Source organism: Corvus moneduloides, chromosome 5 (assembly GCF_009650955.1).
Source record: "Corvus moneduloides isolate bCorMon1 chromosome 5, bCorMon1.pri, whole genome shotgun sequence".
NCBI classification, from domain to species: Eukaryota; Metazoa; Chordata; class Aves; order Passeriformes; family Corvidae; genus Corvus; species Corvus moneduloides.
Genome location: NC_045480.1, coordinates 61,778,080 through 61,798,384, shown reverse-complemented (window position 1 = coordinate 61,798,384; position 20,305 = coordinate 61,778,080). Strand labels below are relative to the sequence as shown.

Here is a 20,305-nt window from a genome sequence, read left to right as displayed (position 1 = left end):
TTATTCATTTACTTATTATTCCTGCATTCCTTGTGGAGATTAGTGGGTTACATGACTTGCTGTAGTTCTGTGCACAGTTCCAAGAAAAGATTTAATAGAAGTGGTAATAGGGTTATAAGGCATGCCTGACTGAAGGGGCTAGAATTAAATCCCTGCTTTTTGTAGGATTGTGGGTTGAGGGAGGTGAGGCAAAAAAGGCGGCTTGCATCACTTTGCTCCAGCCAAATCTTCAAAAGTGACTGGAAAATACTGTTGTGTGTTCTGAAGAAGGGGCCCTTTTCTTTCTCCTTATTGCAGTTTTGAACTACAACTTTGTCATGAAAACCTCATCTATGAATTGCCACTCTAATAGCAAATTTGGGGAAGGGTGCTTGTTTTGACAGTTCCAGCGTGTTTTCGTGGCATCCTGAGCACATCCCGGAGCACCTGCAGCACGTCTCAGAGAGCGACTGCCGTATGATTTCAGTGCTCAGCCTGCCAGGTGTCCCTGTGTTCCAGAGAGGGGTGGGCAGGGGGGTAATACACCAGTGCAGCTGTGGGCAGAAGTCCTTGGTTCCAGGGATAACCTAGGAATCTGGTATCTAAGGAGGAAACATGTTCACCTGGCAGCTCTTCGTCAGAGCACAAAGGAGCATGTGTCCATTGCGTGGAACAGAGAGGTGGGGTCACCTCAAAACCATCAGACCTTTCCTCTGAGAGCTGGTGTAATGTTAGCCCTTAGTTTTCTGTCATTGAACTGAGGATGAAACATGCTATGGATGTGGAGAGATGTAACTGTGCCCTCACAAACTGATTTTTGCTTCAGTGAATTGTATCGATAACTTCTCCCCATTGTACTCTCATTGCATGTTTCATCTTTGGCGTTTTAGCTTTGGCTGAACTGTTCCAACACCTTCACACAACTGAGAGTTGACAGTACTGTCTGTTTTGTGGGTTTAGCGATGCCTTGCAGTGCACTGAGGAAGAATTAAAAAAAGGAAAATGGGAAAATCAGTTGCTGAGTCTTTATTGCCAAGTTCTTATTTTTCCAAGATGAATCTTCCTGCCAATGGAAGAGCAAGTCATAAATGTACTTTATAAAATCTGTGTTCTCCTGCAGTTTATTTTGGGAAGTTAAAGAACAGGTGAAGTTCAGACAGTAAAAAAGTATTATTTTAGTCTGGAACTAAACAAAAAGAGTATGGGACATAACCAATCTTCCTTTTAGCCTGTGGAAGAAGAAGATATAGTTTTCTTTGAAGCTGGACAAAATGTCTCTTGCCAGACTGATTAAGGGTTGTGTTGTGAGAGTCCTGTCATTGGCATCCTTAGCTCAATCAAGAACCAGGGACACCACTGCACTATTGCTTCTGCTGGGGTTCATTTTGAAGCCCAGGCCCATTTCCTCCTTGGGTTTTTAAAGTAAAAAATGTTACAAGATGGTGGTAGCTACTGCTATTAGAAAACAAATGTGGAGTTTCTGTTTTGGTGTTGGGATAAATGAGGAAGAAAGAGTCGTAACTGTAGAGAGACCAGAAAAATAAAGATCAGAGTAGCTCTAAGCTGCTCCTTTCATGCATAGCGAAGATTCAGAGATTCCTGTGCTGTAAAGTTTGGGGGTTTTTTTATTTCATTGGAAATTATTTTGAGTACTCATTTTTACCTAATGCTTTATTTTGACCTTCCAACTAGAAATTGATCTATACATGTGAAATCTGTTCATTGTGGAGATCTGCAATGTTACATTTGTATTTGGGTAGAGTAGATAAATTTATGTTCTTCAGTCATAATTACAAGCATTGAGTCTTCACGTTTCTGGTTGCGTCATAGTGTAGGGTAATTTGTAATGATTGCATTACAATTACAATATATGCAATATTTGGCTTTTTATAGGGACTTTCTTTTATGAAAGGGTTCACAGTGATTTAGTTATTTTAAACATAAGACAGAAACAGGAAGAAATTTTTATTTTAAATTAGGTCAATGAATCTTTTAGAAATAAATTTCTGGGTACTTTTTATGTTTTCTTAACTAATGCTTCTTGTTTTCAAATGGAAGCTGTAAAACATTTCTTTGTGTAGCATCTGTTTAAAACACATATGCAAAGTTGAGGGGAGCTATACATGAGCATTGAGTTTGGGTTTGCCATAGAGTTTCATACTGCACTTATATCATTCATATTTTCTCTGTAAGATCATGATATAATAGATCATCTAGAGGTTAAAATGGAACTATAAGGCAAAAATGTGTCACCAGTGTTTTGTGTGCTTTGAACTCTAGTGAGAGACAATCTGGGATGGAGAGACTGAATGGACCTGGGTAATGACTATTCTGTGCCTGCTGCTGTGGAGACGTCCTCTGAAATACTGTGGCCTGAACTTTCAGAAGGATGAGGATAAATGTTTAAAGAAAGGTAGAAATAGAGGAAGTGGCTTTCTAAAAGTGATTGATGAGAAGAAAAGTTGAAGGATTTTTTTTTCTCCTGAGAAGAAAATACTGAGGGAAGAACTGACTTTCAAAAAAAGCAGTGATAAGCAGGACATGATTAGTTGTTATCTGAAGAGAGAAGTAACTTGTTTTTCTCTCAGTGAGTGATGTAATGATAAAGAAAATCTTTCTAAGGATATCTAGGCTGTGAAAGCCCTTCCCCAGAATTTAGTGGATGAATATTTTATATGTGATCCAACTCCATGTTTCTGTAATTTAGTGAATTGTGTGCTTGGCAGAGCAGGGGAAAGAGGAAATGATCTTACTATATGCAAGCATGTTACTTGCATGAATTCATTTGAATAAATATAGAAATAGCAAAATAAACCAGAAGAAATAACAAGGTAGAGCAGAAGAGGGAAAAAGGGAAGAACAAGACGTTGAAATCTACAATTACATTTACACAAATAATTAAATGTGGTGAAAAAAGTTTCTGTCATCCTAAGGACCATACTTTGAAGGAGCTGCAGCTTGCTTCACACGCGATGCTTTCAAAGTTTCTGTTCAGGCTGCTGCTATCTGGTGTATGCCCTCATACCTTTCTGCCTTCGAAACAATACGAGTATTTTTGGGTAACCATGCTTTTTTAAAATGATGTTCTGATAATCTGTGCACTGCAGGTTGATCACAGCTTGGATGCAATACCAGAGACTGACAGGATGAACATAACTTCACCTTCCCATCCTGATTCCTTGTCTTTGATAAATAAATAGAGGTTGTTGTAGGTGTTTAGGGTGCCCTTCCTGCATGAAGGGTCTGCCTGTAAGAAATAAAAAATGTTCTTCTTTGACAGCTTTAACAAGTGGCTGACAGGGGCTGGCACACTTGGCAAATCAAAATTGCCATCCCAATAGCATATGTTGAATATTCGAGACCTTGGTCATTAAAAGGCTCAAAAGTGAGGAGAAATAGCTGACCTTTTAGATGAAGGAAGGGAGGCTCTGGAGTACTATAAAGAGAAGTGCAATGACTGAGTAATAAGCTTAAAAAATATTTGCAACAAGTTTGCACTATGGAGATGATGTACTTAATGAAGAGTTGAGGTGTTTTTGTATCTCTCTGATGTGATTAACTAGAAAGAATTGTTGGCTCAAAGGTGACATGCCAGAAGTATGGGTGACTGATGACCTGGAGTGCAGTAAAAAAGAACACAAAAGAACTGAGTTAAGCATATAAGAGAAATGCTCCAGAGATGGGTTGTGGGTCTGTTGTCACAGAAGTGAGGCAGTAGGTTTAGAAGGAACAGGGGCATAAAGGCATCTCTTTTGTGAGGGCTTTTTTGATTGCTTACTTTGAGTAAGTGACATTTGGGGGATAATGGCTACTGAGACATACAAATATGATTTTCTTTAAGGGTGAAATTACTGAGAGGAAGGTGATGATAGACTGTGAAGAATGAATACATGTTAGAGATTTCTGGCAAAATTTAATAGGAGTAATCAAGGGTTTGATAGAGCTGGTAGCTGGTGGCTTGAGCTGAGTAAAAGGAGGCAAAGCTGAGATGATCATTGCCTGTTATCCAAAGGAGAAAGAGAAGACAGCAGACAGGACTAGGATGTCTTCTGCTTCAGATGATGTGCTAAAAGTACAGGTGGTTAAGTGAGATGATGATGATGAATAGAGCACAAAATCTGCAAGAGTAGGTCTTCCCTTGTGAGATGTGAGGAAAAAATACATATAATTTAAAAATAATTTACTATCGGGGTATGATCAGAATCTTAATCTTGAGCGTTTGAGGTCATTATCTTAAGCTGACAGCTGCATGTTACAGAAGTTCACATGGAAGGTGATTCTGCTCTTCCTTGAAAAATAGACTGAATCTATTATGCCTAGGTAATTAATTTTCTCTGGTTCCTGCTGGACACCTCTTGTACTATTAACATTACTTGAGTCACTGGGAGAAGGGTTGGAAAGGTGTTTTGCAGGTTACTGTCGCTCAAGCCGTGAGGTGCTGGGAGGCAGCACATGGATTGATGGAAGCCTCTGGAACACAGAGATTCCTACAGCCCAGGCACCAAGCTGGAGCCCCAGCTGGGAAAAGTCACCATGTGGTCAGAGCACCAGGCTCTGCCTAGGAAAGCTCTGGGCCTTTTCAGTGAAGAAAAAGAATTCCCAAGCTTTTTAATGTGGTGGGCTGCACTGTTTCTCTTCACGAGCACTTACAGAAGTTAGTCTATAACAGGACTCCTTGATTATTTTTCCTGTGTCACCCAGCCTGTGTACCATCTGAAGATGGGGAGAACAGGCTACAGATGTTTCTCTTATTTCTCCTTTTAAATGAATAGTCTTCAAAAGAAAATTACAGGTGGAGAAGGGGAGTCAATTCTGAGTGCAAACGCTTTTGGTATTTTCGAATTTTAAATGGGTAACCAAAAGTGCAGCTTAAAATTACATATGAACTGCAGATAGTAAGTACTAAATTTCAGATGTTAACTCTGAAAGCTGGAAACACTTCAGTGTGTGATGGAACCTGGAACAGTTGGTTGTGTTTCTGGTTCAGATGGAGGAGGCAGGGTTGCCCTGGGCATAATGTACAGTGCTGAGTTCCTCATTCCTTAAATAGGGTATTATGTTCATCTTCAGAAAGAGAGAGATACTGTGAGATTATATTTAAGAAAACAAACCTATGAAATGCACAGGAACTTTTTATTAGAGCATTATAAAGGACTTTCTCTGGGTGTAGCAGAAAGGTTCAGTATTGAGCTTTACTGCATAGATTTCATATTGATGCCAAGCTGATCACTTAATGCCAAAACCCAAACCCAGGCTCGTGTGTCTGTGCCCCTTCTGGGCTGGATCTGGCTCTCATCTGTTGAGGTAATGTGTGAAAAGAGAAAGCACCCACCAGCATACACGTCCTTGTGCTCTGTGCATGCACATGTGGCCCTTTGATTCCAGGATCTCTCAAACAAAGAAGTTCTTTTAAGGTTTCAGCTGAAGTTATGAAGTTTGGTTTTTTTAAATTATGGCTCTTACTATTGTATCTGTAAATTTTTGCACGAAGTTATTGCTCTGGTATTTTGTTGGTTACTGGTTATAACACCTGCATTATAGTAAGTGGATTGAATGAAACATCTCAGAAGAATAGAAGAATCATGCCATTGCACATCTGTTGCTGATTCACTGTTGCAATGGGAAAATCCCATTTCTGTTCTCATATTTCTACCTACAATGTGCAAAGAATGCATTTTCTTACTTTGATTGCAATTTTGACATTTAAAGAAATGCTTGCTGTAATGAGGCCTCTGTGTTTGTTCACTATGAGAACATTGCCAGTTTTTGCATAATTAGATATTAAGTGACTGTATATCATAGTGTAGAAAACAATTTAATTTTTGCTTTCATTAAAAAAAATACCAAAAAAATCCAAACCAAAATACAAACCCAATCCTAAATGGAAACTCCCACACTCAGATCTTTTTCTGGGTTGCATGCAAAGCACAGATATATAGGAACTGGTGGAATAAAGAAACTTTATATAGCTAAGAAGGAAGAAAGAGAAGCCTTTTATTATTCTTCTTCAGAAAATGCTCCTTTTATCTCATTAGTTTTATATGATACGAAAATAGTTATGAGGAAAAAAGTATAAATTCTAGTGAAGATGAAGCCTATAACTGCTCTTAAGAAGCCAACTGAGAAAAGATAAAACTCTTGCCCTGTTTTGAGAAAGCTGCTTGTTCTAGCTGTACTGAATGCAGGAATTATAAAAACAAAATAGGATTCTTGTTAGACTCATTTGCATGTTAAATATTCTGGCTGTTTTTCCAGCTCCCAGTTATTTCAAAGCAGTCCGAGTGTCTGAGTTCTGGGAACAAACCAAATTACTTACAACGCTCTTTGGTGTGCAGATGACCCCTTCCCTAAAAATCTGCTAGTCCAAAGTGGAGCAAGTTGACGATTGTACTCTTTGAAATCATAATAGGCTGCTAGGAGAGAAACTTTCCTTCATATCAGCTTCAGAGTACGTGGCTGAAGAGAATATTTGAGAGGGTGCAGATAGCCAAACAGCCTTCATTTGCTCGGTGATGAAAGCTTTAACATTACTGCTTCCCTTGTAGGCAAATTTGAAATGGCATCAATGCATATAGATAATCTGAAGTGCTTTAGACCAAGTTCAGTTTCTCTTTAAATCAGGCATTAGCCCACACTATTTAACACATAGAAAATGCCTCTATGAGGATGTTTCACATCAGAAAGTTGGTATTTTAATAGTTAATGGTCTATACACTGAAAAAACCCCAATACTCAACCAAACCACACAAACCCCAGACTCAAACAAACCCCACACAGATCTGTAGGAGGATCAGGGATTTTATCAAGCATAATCTGTGTCAAAATAAATGAGGCAACTCATCAGAAGGAAAGTGTCCCTAATGATCCATTAACATTAATGGGCTCCAAATCCTTGCTCAGAGAACAGATCATAAACCTTCCAGACAGCTGGACAGCATCACCTTTAATATTCAGTAACAATTGAAAGGGAAAGGTTAGGATAGGAACAGAATGAATCATTGTTATGTCTTTGTAAATCAGAAAGTGTGCCCCAGACTTTTTTTTTTGTGCTTTGTATGCAGTAGTTAGTTTCCCTTCTCAGGAAAAAAAAAAAGTAGCAGAGCTAGGAAAGGTGAGGGTAAAGGGAAACCTGAGGTGCAATGAAATGGCTTCTGCACCAGGAAAAATTTAAGTAGCACCAACTCAGCAAAAACTACCACAAAGTTGTGTGAAGTTGGGAATGGGAATTATGAGTAGGAGGCAATTGTTCACTGTTTCTCTGAAGATGGGAGCTGAAATATATCAAGTGAAGCTATGAGGCAGCAGGTCTAAAAGGAAGTGGGCTTTCATGTTGTGTGAAATAAGGTGTGAACCTCACTGCCACAGGATGGTAGTAAAGGTAAAAATTATAAAGACACTCAAAGAAATAGGAGAAATTCAGAGAACAGTGTGTCAGAGGCTGGTCAGCAGAGGCTGTGGAAGCAGCCTCTGCCTTGGGGTGCCCCAGAAGCTGGAGCAGTACATCAGACTTGGTGGATACATTGGTCCTCTTTCAAAGTTCTTGATTTGATTTTTCCCTGGAAAGTTACCCTTGAGTCTTGCTGCTCTTCCTGGGAATGCTAGTGCATGGTCTGTTTAATTGCATCAGGTCACGTAGGCATCTTACTGTGTACCTGTTGGGCTCTCCTGACTGCATGAGGGCTGACTGACACACCCATCTTCCCTGGAAGCCCCAGGGATATCCTGTTTGATTTCTTTTTTCCCCTCATGTGAACTTGGCACCGAGCAGTTCCAATGACATGAAGGTTGGTGTAGCCAGGGACCAGGAATGGGGTGGGGACTGTGCCACAGGGAAGCTCTTGAGGATCTCATCTCTAAGTGTGGTCAAAGAATGACGTATTTGGCAGGAAACCTTTCTTCCACACTCTTACTGGTGCATAAATTTACTTGTGTTCCTCAGTTAGGCAGGGGACAGGGCAGAGAGCTGCTTGTCTTTTCTCCCACTACCACTTTTCCAGGAACAAGAAGTACATTCCTGGTAGATCTACTCAGGCGCTTCCGTTTTCCTGCTGTCGAACCCCAGCAACAGGGAAATCAAGAAACATTAGTAGGTGCCTCAAAAAGGCTCCTTCAAGCTCTTGAATTTCCTAAATGATAGAAAGCTGTTCATGTTTTGTATTTCAGCCTGTAGAAAATAAACTGCTTTTTTAGTAGCTTTTGCATCCAAATACTGTTGTATTTGAAAGGGAGAAAGAAGTGACTCTAGAGTATACATAAATAGGAAGAGCATAGGAATTATAAAGACAAGGGTATTTAAGTAAACATTGACTATTTTAAGTAACACTTCTCAGGGAACAATTAATGTAATGAATTTTATATTTTTTCCTCCATTTTTCTAAACCATAGGACATGGTCAGGAATTTTCAGGAATATATGTTTCAAGAAATGTAATGTGTAAAGATTTTATGAAGTATAAACATCTCTATACTATTATTTATCTGACCTGGGTGCATCCATTTATTTTTATGTGTGTGATCCCTGGATACAGTCTGGTTTTTCCTTTCTTCTGCTAACTAGTTTGATGAATAGGTCAGCCACAACCCTTCATAATAACTTTTTTTAGGCTATCCTACCTTTTCAGGTAGGTTGATTTGAGGAATTTTCATACACCTAGACTCTTCCACCCACATGGGTGTGGTGGGATTTAATTTCTGAGCCTGTTTAGGTACCATGGGAGTTCAAAGCAACTGCTGCTATTTCTATTTCCACGTCTAAATCACTTGAACCTGGCGTACACAGAACTGGAAGCAGGAGGGCTGTGTTCTGGGCTGCTCATCTGGTTTTTCCCAGGGTAGTGCTGGGAAGCAGAAGCTGAATGAAGCTACTTTGTAGTGCATAGCTGGCCTGTAAGCCTGGCAGGAGCAGGAGCATTGGATAATAATATGTTCATTTAAACAATGCTAATAATCAGCGTCCATTCTTGGGATGAGCAAATTGGAACGTACAATGAGTTGCAAGTACAAGGGAGCCTTGATAATTGGGAAATGGTTTGCTTAATTATGTTGTTCTTCGTTAATGTGTCATTAAAACAATGAAAAAGTCAAATGATTATTTAATGTTGTGTGGTGTCGATATTTTCTAGTCTCCCAGATAATTTAATAGTCTGGATACATGTATTTGGAAGGAAAAAAGTTACTTTAGAATATACATGGATCGGAAGTAGATAAGAATTAGAAAGATAAGGTTATTTTAAAAAAACCTCACAGTACACCTCTTCTCCCCCCAGCCCAAAAGAAAGCCAAACTAAGCCAAAACAAAACAAGAAGAGAAAACCAAAACCAAACCCAGCCACAACTGCTTCAATTATTGCACAACAATAAATACTTAGGGTTGTAATCAGGGGGCTTAGTGGAACTTGTTACCTGTTGTACCTTTGCAATATTTTTGTAGTTGTAAGGGATCTTTCATTGCAAAAGCCGCACTTTTCCTGTTGATTTTCAGATATTGAGAGTGGCCAGGTCTTGCCTGGTGACTAATCTCAAACGCTGAAGTGACCTTGGTCAAAAAGGAAAGAATACTTGTAACTGCTGACTCAGGTTGCCATATTCAAGTAATAACTTATGGGCCTTTGTCTGCTCTTGATTAAGACAACAGATTTGTGGTTTTAGCTGTATTACTGCAGCTGTCAGCATCTTTGTTCTTTCTGTGGCCAGAAAGCGGGTTAAATAAGTCATTAAATAAGGCAGAACCGCCATTTCCAAGGCTTACTTAAGAAATTGATTGCAGTTTGAAAATACAAAGATTAAAATATGAATATAAATACCCTGAAACAAATGTTAGCATCCAGATGTTCTCACGTCCATCAATTTCACAAATTTGAACTAAAACCCATCCTCTCTTAATAATTCTCTTAATGTTGAAAAACTACTTCTTCATAGTGTAAAGAATTCTTTGCTTATGTGTTTGCAGATGCTGTGAAGCCACCAGTTAGTTCTTTACAACCATCTGCTGAGTTACCCTTGCCCATCAACACTTCACCGCCTTCCATGCAAGCAGAATCTTCCCTTCCTTCTCCGTATCGGCTTATTAACGTCCCCCCTCTGGAGTCTTCCTCTGGTCAAGAAGATCCTCAAGACTACTTACTGCTAATAAACTGTCAAAGTAAAAAACCTGAACCTATGAGGTAGGTGACTTTTGTTTCTTAATAACACTTGTTTGTATTACAGGTCAAGAATGTTTGTGCTAAAAGCATTCTTTTATTGCCGAGCCACTGAGCATTTGGATGCACATGATCTACTTGGGGAAGCTGCCTGTAACTTTTCCTTCTTTTCTTTCCATGCATTAAACCTTTTCCTGCAATAGTAAGTTTTTGATCAGTGCTAGATCCATATTGCATTCTCCAAAAGTGTGGACTGCAATTGCCACCAGAAGTATCACAGTAATGCAGCAATCCAAGCATTTCATTGTAGCTTGGAGTGGTGCATGGCACAGAGCAGAGAAGTACCCTTTCTTTAGCCACAATCTGGTGTGCTTAGTCTAGTCTAGGACTAGAAAAAGCTGGATGAATTTAGCCTTTCTCCCTCCTGGCATTTGGTGCCCCAGTTTTGCCGGTTAAGGCTTTCATGGAAGGGGTTTTAAAAACATGCTGATTTTATTATCACCTGCAAGGTTACCACATCACTGAGTACCGTGATCTTCAAGAGGTATTTGTTTACTATTACTAGCATGGGTCAGACTCTTAAACAAGAAAAAAGCCAATTATTTTATGATAACTAAGAATGCAGAGGCTGAAACCACTCAGCTTCCATATCCATTTCAGCTTTTTCCAAATAACAGATATATAAAAGGAAGCTCAAATAAGCTTTATTTTTTACTGAATAAAGAGTACCTACACAGTCAGTTCTTTAAAGAAGTGTGCAATAGGAAATTTGAAGGAAAAATTTAGAACTTCTACCGAATTGAATCTCTATTTATTTCTCCAACTGCTACTTCTAACTTAAATAAATGTACAGCACCTCCTGCATAGGAGGATATGATATTCATAGAAGCTGCCTGGGAAATATCACTGTGGTTTGCCAGAATGGGTCATGGTGGCCATTCCTAGAACAGGCTACCTAGGGACATACTGGAATCTGTCCTCTTTAAAAAAAATGGTTTAAAAGAACCACAAATTAACTTGACTGGACAAGCTCCTGAGGAGCCTTACCTGATTTTGAAGGGTTTGCTTAGAGGTATTGGAAAAGCTCAGCAGATAGTGTCCAGAGGTCCTTTCCAGCCTTGAGGATTCTGTAGGAGAACCTTATAAATCCCTCTGGCAAGCTTCTTTTCTGCAGTAATTTCAAATAAAATCTGCTGGGGTACTTCCAGAAAAATAAACAAAACATACTCTTTTTGTGATTACAGACAAGTACGTGGAAGGCTGAGGAAAGCTTCCTTTGAGAGTGTTTTCATGAGCATTTCTCATGCTTCCTTAGGTCATGCCTTTTAGTGGCAGTGCCTTCTGCATCAACACCTTGATGCTCTGCCAGTTTTCCTGTGCCATGTGTTCTGCGCTCCCTTGGCATTTTTATCTTGCTCTGTTTTGCCTGAGGAGTTTCCGGCTCCATTTACTGATGATTGTGTGGTAGAAAAGTATCCACCCTTTACAGTCTTCCTTCTAAAACAAGGGAATGCGCCTACAGTTCCCCCAGAGTATGGAATGTGCAGGTTACAGGCAGCCTGGTGTGCCCCAGGACCTCCTGCAGGAGAAGGGGAAACCCAGTGTTAAAGGTTTCAGTGTTTAGTGATGTTGAGAGGCTGATAGGGCCCAGGAGGTATGTCAGTGTTCCTGCCAAAAGCTTTTAAGTTTGGTTTCACTTCCAGAGCAGCTTGGCAGAGGAATTGACTTGGATTTCAGTGCCCTGCCCCATCAGAAATGTGTCTGAGTGCCCGTTTCCTTCTGAGAGGGACAGGCTCAGCAGAGTTTTACCACCACAGCATGAAAGTGTTTTTAGGAATTATGAAGGTTGGGGTGTGTAATTGACTTTCTGACCTGACTTCCACAGTTATGTGATGTGTGGGTTAAGTAGCAACTGAGGAGACCATAGAAGGGGGCACAAAATATGGCAAAGTACAGAGTCCCTGATTAGCCTGCAAAATTTCTCAAGGAAGTCACTGGTGACACAAGGAAGAAGGTACAGGGCAAGGCAAAAAGTCCAATGGAGATACAATGCCTAGAGAACTGAAAGAACTGAACAAAATCTTTGGGAGTTTAGAGATTGTTTAAATAAATGATGGTTTTGTAGGAATATTTGAAGACATTGGCATTGCGATCACTTGGATATTATATGGGCTTAGTTTATTTTATGTAACTAAATAGCTGTGTCCTTTCATTAAAAAGGCTGTAGTAATGAACATTCAGAATAACAGTCTTACTGGACTTTCAGTTCCACCTAAAAGGACTGCCTATGTTTTATGTCTGATAAAGTGGGTAAGCTGCTGGATTTGGACCACAGCATAGAGCATATAGACATTTTCCTATAGAATGAGAGCTTCGTGTATCTGTGTAGCACATTACTAAGATGATTTGTAAGAGTGGACTCTACCCCAGTCCACATCCTTACAGGCAAAGAAAGAAAACCAAATGGCTGCATCATTTTCCTATTAATTTCCAGGCTTGTAACAATTTATCTGTGTATTTCATACAGACTTGGTGTAAAGTGCAAGGCTTAATAGCTGTATTTAAACAGGCAGCTACTGTTACTTAAATGGTGATTTCTATGATGTTTTCCCTTTAGACTTAAAAGTGTCCAATATGCAGAGGGAACATTTTCTATTCTGATTCTGCATGTTACTTTACAGGTAATCTGGGAACCATTGATTTTTATTTCAAGGCTTTGAGGTTCTTTTCTCGGTGAGAGGAGTAACTGTGAAACATAGAAGTATCTGAGTTGCCTCTTTGGGATTTCTGAGGACTGTAGTGTTTCAGACAGCATTCATTACAGTGTCACAGAGTGCACCACATGCTGTTGTGAGAATGCCTTGGATGCAGCAATTGCAGCTGTAACAATCATGCAGTATTTCATCTAAAATAGTTTTATGCTCTAATCGCTGCTGACTTGAGAAAGAACATTGTTTCACTGTAGCATTTAGTGAGATTTTTAAGGTTTGTATTTGAATCCTAGATAAGAAAATGCAGCCAAACACTACTTCCAAATCCCTTATTGTTCTGGCTCATTCGAGAGGTGTATTGAAATACTAAATGCTGTCTTCCTCATCTTTCCTATGTGTATGAACCAGCCAAGGGTCACCCTTTCTCTCAGAAGAAGGGCAGGAATACCTGCTATTAGAAGACTTTGAAAGTAAAAAGATTCCACTGCAGTGAGTGAACAGTAGCCATTCTTGGAACACGTGTGAGAAATTAATCAGAGAGCCATTAACTTGCCTGAAATTATTGTTTGTTTGAGACTCGTCTTGCATGGTGTTCTGCGAGTTTTAACAGAAAAACTATGTAACTTTGGCTTCCATTTTCTGAAAAGAGAGAGCTGGTTGTTATTTATTTTTATGTCTATCCTGTTTTTTCTATGCTTTCTTCTCTGTTGGTGTCCCAGATTGCTGGCACACAAAAGCAGTTTTGCTGCCATTTTGTTCATAATATTCTGTTTAATCAGTTATATTGATTCCTGCAGATGGGAAAAGAATCAGCTGAAAAGGATGAGTGGTCAAGTCAGCCCGAACACGTTATTTGCAAAAATGAGATGATTACCCCTCAGACTAAAACACTTTATAAACCTTTTTCCTGGGTCTCTGTTAACAAGTGGTTTTTAGTATGTGGAGGCTGGCTTTTTGCTGGGCTCCCCTTGCCTCACTGCCCCACCTCCTCTCTGTGCACCTTAATGCGCAGTCCTTGTGGATCAACAGGCTGGACAGTTTTCTTTTTTTGGTATGTGGAAAGAGATGTCCAGTCCTAGCACTGAGTAAGGGATAGTTTGGCCACTTACCATAATTTGCTCTTATGTGATGCCCATGTGTGATAACACTGAATTCATGTCATAGTCATCCTCTGCTTATAAAGTGAGGAGTTATCATTGTGTTACATCCAGCTTTGCCATTATTTTAAACTGAGGTGTAAAAATGCTTTAATACTTATCGTAATAACCAATGGTTAATGGAATGTTTAAGCCAATTGATTTTTTTATTGAGCTGTACTAAAGGGAAAAATTAAAATTCCTGAAGTACAGAAGTCATTGAAAAAACCCCCAAACCGGGAGTAGTCTGTTCCTGTCAACTATGCACTGTGTGTTTTCAGAATTATACATGGTGTTCTTATCGTGATTAGTGGTTAATGCTGACTTTTGAAAATAGTTAAAATTCAGAGGCTGAATTTCCTGTCTTCATATGCATGTATAACTTAACACAATGGTATGGTATTGAGGTAATGAAAATAGGAAATATCATGGTATGTTTGATCAAAAAGTGTATGGACTTCCTTAACTACACCACTAACATCTCCAGTGTTAGTATTTTGCCACTGTCTTGACTTTCATTTAAGCAAGGAGCCAGACTGATAACAGAATTTGTCTGCCTAGAGCACGGTAAATGGGGGGGTTTACAAAGGAAATAAAATTATTATAAGATGGTTACTTTCCATGTAAGTTTACTGGTAGTGGTTAGTACCAGTACTAATGAGTGCTGTTCTCATAAAAGAATTTCCTGAGAAATCAAAAGTAAATTTCTCTGCAACTTTATCTAACAACACTGCCTTCATTTGCATTCAAGACAAAAGCTCTCTGTTGCACATGCAACCTATGGATTTTTTCTCCTCAAAGAACATACTATTTGCCTCCTATTTATGATCTTATCTCTTATTTCTCTTTTCCTTATGTATTTCAAATGAGTCCTATATGGTCAGTATAACTTCAGGCATGCATTTAGGGGGGTTACAAGCAGTCATATTTTTTCCTCTTAACATTTTGTTCATAAGGATTAGAACTAGCAAGTACTGCAAATCCAAGTATTGAACATCTTATTTTTACCTTTAACAAAGCCAATAAAGTGCTGCTAGTTTGCAGCATGGGTTAAAAAAATAAGAATTAAAAAAACCTCCAGCCCCCAAACAAACTCAGCTTCAAACTGGCATCATGAAAATCACTTGCTTTATGAAACATCAACCTGTTGTGGAGCTGTTGGTAAAGCTCCACAACTGTGCTATGTATTTCACATGCATGGATTTGTATGGATATAGCTACTTAGGGTCCTTAGGTACTACTGTTTGTTTAATAATTAAGTTCCTGCACCTCATTTAAAAAAAATAAAAATAAAAAATTGGAAGACACTGGTTGACTTTTTAGTTGGTTACATGATAAACGTTGTGTTTATGATTTGCAATGTTTATTTTTCTCTATGTGTTCATCAACATTCTAATCTCGCAATCTCACATGTAGATCTCATGGTGACTCTGCAAAATCCAGCTCTTCAGAAACAGACTGCAATGATAACCTGCCCTCCCACAAAAACCCTGCTCCATCAGGGAGCAAGCACGTTGTGAACGGCTTCTTCCCGCAGCAGGGCGTCTACGACTCCCCGCCTTCCCGCCCCGTGCTGACGCTGGCAGACTCCAGCCTTTACAACCTGCCTAGGAGTTACTCCCAGGATGTTTTGCCCAAGGCAGCATCTCCATCTGGGACTGATGCAGAAGGAGAGCAGCATGTTTTCAATACCCCGTCAGCAACGTCATTAGACGCACAGATGAGGCACATCTCCATTAGCTATGACATTCCCCCCACACCTGGAGGTACTTATCAGATCCCGCGAACTTTCCCAGAGGGAACATTGTCTCAGACTTCAAAACTGGAGACTATTCCAGACATCCCTCCACCTCGGCCACCCAAACCTCACCAGGCGGCAGATCGCTCTCCTGTGGAAACCTGTAGCATCAGTCGCACTGCTTCCGACACTGACAGCAGCTACTGCATCCCCGTCGCAGGAGCGCCACCCTCGCGCAGTAACACCATTTCAACGGGAGATTTGAATGTCTTCCGGAAAGGTCAGTATTCTATTATTCCATGTGTGGTCCTGCAGAATTTTTGTGTTAAATTATGTGATACGACGGATACGAATGGGCTGAATGATGTGAGGGGCATTTCTAGCCTGTAGGAACAAGTGTGTAGCCCCTCACAAAGTGATCTGTGTTCACAGTGTTTAAAATACGTAAGAAAGAGGAAAGGATATTTTTAAAGGAAACCATCAGAACAGCAAGGCACAGAACATCGGTAAGGGATGCACATTGCACTGTGGCATTCAGCCTTGGCTAAAAATATTTGAAGTTCTAGACATATTTATTTGGTAATGAGCTCATATAACTGAATTCAATACTACCATTATCAGTCTTTCAGAAAGACCAAAGTGAGGTTAGTGAAGGGTGGTCCAGTCTGCAGGAGCTGAAAGTGTTTCATGAAGCTCAGTGGGATATGGTGTATACCCAGAGCTTTGAAATCAACCCTGATTTGATGATCATTGCCACCAGGCTTTCTTTCTGTCCTTGTGATAGATTTGCTTACTGCAGTTTTTAAGTAAAATTAAGGTTGTTCCTTGTGGCCACCTAAACGTTGGTATTCCAGATATGCTGCGTTGTGTATTGTCTTGTTAACCACTCTTGGGCTAAGGGTTTCATTTTCTTTCAGATTTCTGAAGCAGGTGGGTATTACAGTGTTGTTTTTAAAGTGAAATTTTATGCTGGTTAAAGTTGATACTAATGTTAGAGGTGATTTTAAAGGAGAATTGTTTGAAATGAGGGATGAATTCAAGGATTTTAGAGGAGGCAGTATACAGAATAGGTGTGATCATAGAGATGCTCAGATAGTATTGTTCTATTTGTCATTCATTTTGTAGACTGAGTGTAAAATATTGGTGGTTGTTAGTGTTTTAAAATTACAAAGTAACACTATGAAAGATCCTTATTTTGCTTATTTTTTTGCTTATTTATTTTGCTTATTTTCTCAAAGCTGAGATTATCTGCCTCAGGAAAGTAGTCTTTCTGAAAACACTGTTTAAATTTGGTACTTAAGGATAGAGTTGTTTATCTTTCCTCTGTGGTGAAAATCCCAAAAAAACTTCAGAGGTATTTTTCAGGGCAAGGTGGGGATAAACCCCAGAGTTTGCCCAGTTTCTATGCTGGCATCATGAAGAGGGGCGTCCCTGCCACAGGGTAAGGCAGCCTGCTGCCTGCACGGATGAGCAGCACCTGGGAGCCAGGAGTCTCACAAAGACCCCTGTCCAACAAAGAACCAGCCATGGAGCTGAGGACCTGCTTAATGGGGACTGCCAAGATCCAGGACTCCAAAAAGGGAGAGATCTTCGGTTCTGCAGCAGTTCACTCCAACTGAAAGCCCCTGGAGACCACACTGGGGAGCTGAGAAGGGATTCACTTGTTCCTGCAACAGATGGGATCCTGTTGAATCAGCACTTTCCAAGCAAAGGGCATCAGTCAGAAAACCTTTCTCCAGACCTTAAACTGCATCTGCTGTTTGTTTATTTTAGAATAGGTTTTTCATGAGGGCCCAGATTCTCACTCTTACACTAAGTTAGTACACCTGCTCAATTAAAAGATAGACTCTGCTGCTTCTTTAAAAGCAAAAATTCATTTCTCTTTACTTGCCATGGAAAAACACCACTGTAAGAGCTTCAAGTTGTGACTGATGAGCACTAAGGTTGTTTGTGAACACAGTCCTCTCAAATATAGATAGGGCCACAGTTTCAGGAGGTGTGTTTGTGTGCTCTCAGAAGCAGACAGTAAATAACAACAGTCTCTGGATACCTGTGCCAAGTGACAGGAACAGGGGTGATAAATAGCCACTTTCTCTTCTTGTTTCTTTAGAAATTAGTTCTCAAGACTGTTATGATATTCCACGAACGTTTCCGAATGACAGATCTAATTCATTGGAGGGCTTCCATAACCACTTTGTAAGTATGACTTGATCTGATGAGAGGCAGCAGTGACAGTGCTTGAATGCTCTTTGTTCCTAAGTAACAAAGCAAGCTGTGCAGTGTTTGTGATTTTTCAGTTTCAATAGAATATATTAATCTGAGTAGATTAGGTTAAAAGACTCATATGATTCACAGCTGATTGCATAACTTATTTTGTTAAAGGAAATATATGTTAATTCTAGAAAAACAGAAGCATGTTGACAGTGGGAAGTGTTTCAAGTGAAGAACTAGATGAAAATTATGTCCCAATGAATCCCAACTCTCCTCCACGACAGCATTCCAGCAGCTTCACTGAACCCATCCAGGAAACAAACTATGTACCAATGATACCAGGCACGTTTGATTTTCCATTATTTGGAAAGCAAGTCCCTCCTCCTGCTCACATGGGTTTCAGGTCCAGCCCAAAAACCCCTCCCAGACGGTCGGTACCTGCTGCAGAATGTGAGCCACCGCCCGTGGATCGGAACCTCAAACCAGACAGAAAAGGTGAGGAAAATGTCCAAGAGAAGCTAATTTTTATCATCTAAGAAAATAACATAGCTCTCTCAACTTCTGATTTGTGGCAAATGATCATGTTTTTAGAAATTATTTGGCAAATGATTTTTATCCCATGAGATAACCAAATCACAGGGGAGCCCTAGGAGTATTTTTAACATTATTAAAACATCACAATAACAATGCCAAATAAAGGCATAAGGTTAGATTTTATTGCTGTAGTTACTAATGAAAAAATGTCACTGAATTCCTAAGATTCAGAAGTGTCTCCTTATATATAGAAGACACTCGTGATGCAGAGAGAGAATACAAAGCATTGGGTAGAACACAAATTTATGGCCATAACAATGCTTGGTACAGGATCAGTACACACACTCATTTTAGAGGGCCCCTTCAAATCTATTCTAAAAAAGTAATCTCTTGGATCTGGTGCATAATGTGTTTATTTTACCTTAAAATAAGGGTTATTTGGGTCACCAGACTTCTTAAGGAACCAAGACAATTGGGTTGCAATGTGTCTATGAGAGATACTTGTATAGAGAATCTCTAATAAATAGATTGGATTTTCCAGTTTCTCTAAAATGTTTTATCAGCCATCTTACTAGAAATACAGGGAAATGCTTAAAGAACTTGTTTCCCTACTAAGTTATTGAGACAAGATAACTTACTTTCTTGTAGAAGAGGGAACTAAAGAACATTAGGTCAAATGTCTGCCCTATTTTGCATTTGAGTAAGTCCTATGTTTAATCTTATGTACTTGAAAAAATTAGTATTTACATTGAGAATGACTGACTTCATTGTGGGAAAGTGTGATGGCAAATATCCAGATGGTCCAAAATATTTGCTAACTAAACCTTTAAATTAGTATTTTTACCACTAAGTGAAAACAGCCTGTAATTAAGGAAAATAGAGTATCACTGTGATAGACGAGCGGTGTGAAATGGAAAGTACCAAGTCTCATTCTGCCTGTCCATCTTCAAAAAGTGAGGCATGGCCTTTTTTAAGACTTTTGGCTCTCTGCTTGTGTTTAATTGTTTCTGTGTTACCAGACAGCAGTTTTGCTTAGTTCTTAAGAAATACTGGACAGGAACAGATTGATGGAAGTTGATACTGGAAAACATTCTCAGAATAAACTGAACTGAACTGATTTAAAATATTTTCCCAGACTGGCTAGTTTGTGTATTTTACTGATAAAATGTTTGACCTTCAAAAGTAATAAATGTATGTGTTGAAAAGCATCTCACTTTTGCTGTTGGCAGCGCAAAGCCACCGCACAGATGTCTGCTGGGGCAGCATCGTTGCTCTTGCATCTTTCTTTTTGGAACTGAATTAGTGTTTCACATTCAGAAAGTGGCATGTAAGGCTCCTGCTTTGCTCCCGTCCTCAAATGCTTTACAGCTAGAAAGACGTATCTAATACCAGGGGAAGGACTTTTAGATGTGCTAACATACCTTCTAATGAGTGTAGAGTTACTGGGTGAAATCTTTGCCTGTAGACTTTTGGAAGATGTTATCACTGTAAAATAATAGAATTGTTTAATATAATTTACAAGAGAAAGTGATTTTAAAGTAAAACTGTCCCTAAAAGTAAATATTGTATAGTAGATGCTTAGGGGCTGAAAAAAAAAGTTTTGTGAATATCTTGAGCTGCCAAGAATGGTAATGATTCTGATTTATCACTGAGGGTTTGGTCTTAGTAACACACACACACCCCCCCGCCTCACTCTAATTTTATCAAATGCACCACTGCGAGTTTTCCATTGTTGTGAAGAGCAGATCTGATGACACATCAGGATGGTGATATATTCCCATTTCAGTAGTTGAGATCTCCACACAACTCCTTCCAAATATACCTTTGGGAAAATAAAACTGCAGGTTCCTTTGGATTC

The 20,305-nt window shown here is 39.5% G+C and overlaps 1 protein-coding gene across 10 annotated transcripts in view; it reads left to right on the top strand.

Moving 5' to 3' along the window:
• Positions 1-20,305, top strand: part of GAB1 (GRB2 associated binding protein 1) — a 98,902-nt gene that overhangs the window by 57,087 nt on the left and 21,510 nt on the right. For 9 of the 10 annotated variants that reach the window (XM_032108559.1, XM_032108560.1, XM_032108557.1 and 6 more), the window contains exons 3-6: positions 9,928-10,141; positions 15,381-15,982; positions 17,813-17,898; positions 18,105-18,408. In XM_032108559.1, the coding sequence (XP_031964450.1) occupies positions 9,928-10,141; positions 15,381-15,982; positions 17,813-17,898; positions 18,105-18,408 (1,206 nt within the window). The remainder of the gene's footprint in view (positions 1-9,927; positions 10,142-15,380; positions 15,983-17,812; positions 17,899-18,104; positions 18,409-20,305) is intronic. The other variant, XM_032108556.1, reaches the window with a different exon arrangement.